Below are 4,237 nucleotides of genomic sequence, written 5' to 3' on the forward strand. Positions count from 1 at the left end.
TCTCTATAATTATTACTGTTATTCCTTTTGGTGGTGTGAGAAATTATTAGATATAAGGTCATATCTTATCACTTTCTACCTGTTTTCTGGACTTTTATAAGTTCACTTCACAGAATATTAAAATTTCTGAACTTGAACTGCCATCTTCTATTTCTTTCTTCGGATGGAGATGCTCAATAAATTAATCATCTTTTGGCATTTCCTCCAGTTTATCATTTGTCAATTTGCGCCTGAATCTTTTTTTACGATACGCCTATCTCATCATTTTCTTTTTTTAAACAAAATATGTAAAATCTCTTTGGAATCATTGTCTGTAATAAATTTTTCGTATTCCTTAACAATAATTAGCCTAAGGGCAGTACAATCATCACAAACATCTGCTGATGTGACCAAACCTAGAAAAGCATTTGATTATTTCTCTTCTGGCGAATATCGTAGGAGGAAATGTAAAGTGATAGGAGTTTTTGTAGTTCCCTAAATTTATATCTTATTGGAATAATGTTTCTATTTTAGTGGTATTTTCATATATTCGCTAAAGCCTTTTTTCGTTTACAACCTCTTGCTCTACTTTCCTATTCGCTGGCGTAACACTTCACAAGACGTTACGTTCTTCAACTAATCATATCTAGGCTATTTATATCTAAAGTATATGCTAGATTTACGCGCACACAAAAACACTGGAATATATTAGTAATGGGCAATTGCGTCTCCAGTTGCTGCATTGTGCCATTGCGTCGACAACGGAATGCCCATTTCATCGATGCTTGAAGCAATTACACTGAAAAAAAAAAGTGCCCCCAATGAATTTGGCCCAAATACATTATCGAAAAAAAAATAGTAATTTTCCCCATAAAGCAGTGTTTCCCACCCTTTTCAACCTTAGCAACCCCTGTTGTCATGTCTAAGCAGTCCAGCACCCCCTAATTATGTTAATCATTAATATCCTATTACTAGGTAACTAGAAGGATAAGGGAATGTGAAGTGTACTGCTTGATCAATTTTATTTTGTCCATTCCTTAAAACACAATATACCAATATTGTTTATAAAAGAAATAAAAAGAAGAGAAAACATTAAATTGCATGGATTTAAATATGTACAACTGGGTAATCAATCACACTGTACATACAGCAATGAGATTTTTGCTGTTGCTTATGTGCAACTAGTTTCTCAATTCGAGGCTTTGTGTTTGCCAGAGCCACCCTCATATCATGAAGCAACCCAATTTGAAGTCAGTTCCCGGCAGTTGTTTTGATTTGGAGCATGGTGGAGAAAGCCTTTTCACAGAGGTAGGTAATTGGGAATTAGATGATCATTTCCAGCGCTGCCTTTGCTAATCCTGGGTATGTTACCAACTGATCACACCAGAAACCTGACAGCGGTAGTGTGTAAAATTTTGTTTGACAACCCTGGTTTACCTGCAAATCAATAAGCTCCTCCTTTAGGTTATCATCATTATCCATATCTGCCAAGAAGTGCTGCTGCATCCATTCTGGAAATGAATGATCCATGGGAAAGTATTGTGCCATAGTGGTCTCTAGGAGTGAGAGGTGAGCAGCAATATTTTCTACAAGCATTGGCTGGATTGTCTTGTCTCCATGTTTTTCATCCAGGATAGGAAAGCTTCCCACATTTCCACCCTGGATTCAACACTTCCACAGTGATATTTTCTTCTTGAAGGCTTCTACCTTCTCTGTACAATCAATATTATTAGCAAACATGCCTTGCATGAACAAGTTGAGATCATTCAGATGACCGAAAATGTCTGCCAGGTAGTAGAGAGAGAAAATGAAAATTTCGTCCTAAAATTTCTCAGCAAAATCACTCTGATACTCTCGGAGAAATATTGCAATCTCATCAGCGAGCTCTGCAATAGGTATCAGCATTTTTCTGCGGGACAGCCAGCGCACTTCAGTGTGGAAGAGAAGCACCTGATGTTCTCTTCCCATCTCACAAAATAACTTGAATACTGTGGTTTAAAGTAAGTTCCCGGATGTAATTGACAACTTTAACACAGACGGACAGAACTTCTTTGAAATGAGATGGCAATGTCTTTTCCGCCAAAGCATGGCGATGAAGTACACAGTGCTTTGTAATGATATCTGGTACCCTCTCCTTCACTAGAGCAGCAAATCCAGACGTATTCTCCAGCATGGCAGGGGCACCATCTGTGCAGACTGATCCTACCTTCTCCCACTTGATCTGATGCTTCTGAAAGAATTCGTCCAAGAGTCGGAATACATCTGCTGCTTTAGTCGTTGTCTGCAAAGCCAAACAGAAGAGGAATTCATCTTTAATCTCACCATCTTTGATGTAACGGGTATACACAATCAGTTGACATAGGTTGGAAACATTAGTTGATTCATCCAACTGCAGACTAATGCAGGTAGGACTTGCTTAAATCTCCTCTACAATTTGGTCCAAGATGTCACAACTCATATCTTCAACTCTTCCTCCAATGACATGATTGGACAAAGGCATATCTTTCATCTTCTGGGCTGCCTCTGTTCCCAAAATGAACTCAACCATCCGATTGGTGCATGGCTTAATCAAATTTTCTGGAGCCGAATGAAAAGCCTTGGCCCTAATGCACTGGTATGCCACTTCATATGAAGCTTGTAGAAGGGGTTTCTGCACTGGCTTGAATCCAACTTAGGGTAGTGTACCTTTCTTTTCATATCTAGCCCTCTTCGCCAGCAAGGTTTCGAGACACTGCTCATGTTCTGTGATTGGATGCTTCAACTGGTGGTCTCGGAGTCTAGCAGGCTTCAAATTTGAGTTGCAAATGATAAAATGGCAAGTCATACACTGTGCCCGGTCTGGTCCTTCCTTATCGTCAAGGAGTGCAGTGAAACCATATTTGACATATTCATCATCCCATTTGCAGGCCTTTGGTATGGCAGATTCACATAAACCACCAAATGATTTGTAGGTTTTCTATATATGGAAAACTTAAATTCATCTGTTTCTCTAACTATTAAAACGTCTAAAAATGGGATACGGTTATTTTCTTCATTTTCTATAGTGAATTTTAAGTGTTCATTTGGAAAATAAATTGAATAGACTAATACAGGCAAGTGATTGGAACAAGAATTTCCAAGATAATTGTGTTATAAATTTGTCTGATAAACCTGTATCAAGTGAAGTAAAAAAAGAGTTTAGATATTGCCTCTGCCTTTTGGGAAATTGGAAACAAACTAAGAAAATTCCCCAGTGTAACATCGACATTGCAAAAGGGCTTATTTATTCGGTGATCTGATATGCAAACACATGCAATTTCCCTAAACGGTTTTTAACAGCCTTAAAATTGTTGAAAAATGACTGTGAATTACATATTACAAAAACAGACAAAGCTAATGTATTAGTTATTATGAACAAAAAACTTATTTAAAAAAGATGTATGTACTTTTATCTGATGTTTCAAATTACATAAAATTAAAAGTTAATCCCTTAGACGGTGTCATCAAAGATTTTAATAAAAACTTAAAATCTATCTTAAAACAAGAAAAATCCTTAATTAATGCCTTTATCTCCACTGGTCCGTCTTTGCCTTATTTATATGGTTTAATTAAAACCCATAAAACAGGATATCCAATCAGACCAATTATCAGTGCTACAGGTTCTATTAACTATAAATTATCCAAATATTTAGTCAAATTACTTTCCCCGATCTAAGGATCTATTTCAACCTCTCATATAAAAAATTCTGTTGATCTTTGCGAAAAATTACAAAAAGTTAACCTTACCTCTATACATAGATTATAGCCCAGCGGCATAGTAAGAAATATGAAACCAATTGTTCAAATTGTTCTAAAAGCACCAAAATTGGCACACATGTGGATTAATACATTCTGAACAATTTTGGATATGGAGGCATTCAAGATTCTCCCCGTAGCACATTTGGCGGCCATTTTTCAAAATGGCCGCTATTTACCGTTAGCGTCATTGAATATGTACCATAATTTGTCTTTTTGTGGATGCTAAAGGTGATAAGTGTGCTAGAGGTGATACGTATTGTACAATTACACATACTTCTGTGCTTACCAAATAATTTGGCTACCATTTCACAAGAAAATGAATTTTACTTTGCAGCGGCAGCGTTGGTGGCAGTGACGGCGGCTGCAGTAATAGTATAGTGTTGATAGTCATGGTGCTTGTAGTAGTAACTTGTGGTAACATGGTGGTGTTTTGTGTCTTTGCAGGTGAGGCAGCAGCAGCACCACCTGACATCAGAGACGC

General features: G+C 37.2%; 1 protein-coding gene across 1 annotated transcript; it reads right to left on the reverse strand.

Annotated features, from left to right (window-relative positions):
- Positions 1-1,948: 1,948 nt before the first annotated feature.
- Positions 1,949-2,527, reverse strand: LOC137654068 (protein FAM200C-like). The gene is made up of 2 exons (XM_068387705.1): positions 2,411-2,527; positions 1,949-2,260 (listed from the first exon to the last, which is right to left on the reverse strand). Exons 1-2 carry the CDS (start codon positions 2,525-2,527, stop codon positions 1,949-1,951), a joined length of 429 nt encoding a protein of 142 aa, XP_068243806.1.
- Between the last annotated feature and the right edge of the window lie 1,710 nt (positions 2,528-4,237).

This window comes from Palaemon carinicauda, chromosome 15 (genome assembly GCF_036898095.1).
Source record: "Palaemon carinicauda isolate YSFRI2023 chromosome 15, ASM3689809v2, whole genome shotgun sequence".
Classification (NCBI taxonomy): Eukaryota; Metazoa; Arthropoda; class Malacostraca; order Decapoda; family Palaemonidae; genus Palaemon; species Palaemon carinicauda.

Excerpts from the sequence above, each read along its gene's own strand:
- LOC137654068 (XM_068387705.1), bottom strand. The coding sequence starts at position 2,527 with ATGGTTGAGTTCATTTTGGGAACAGAGGCAGCCCAGAAGATGAAAGAT. Across the intron at positions 2,261-2,410 it reads GTGACATCTTGGACCAAATT|ACAACGACTAAAGCAGCAGA; the intron begins GTAGAGGAGATT and ends TTGGCTTTGCAG.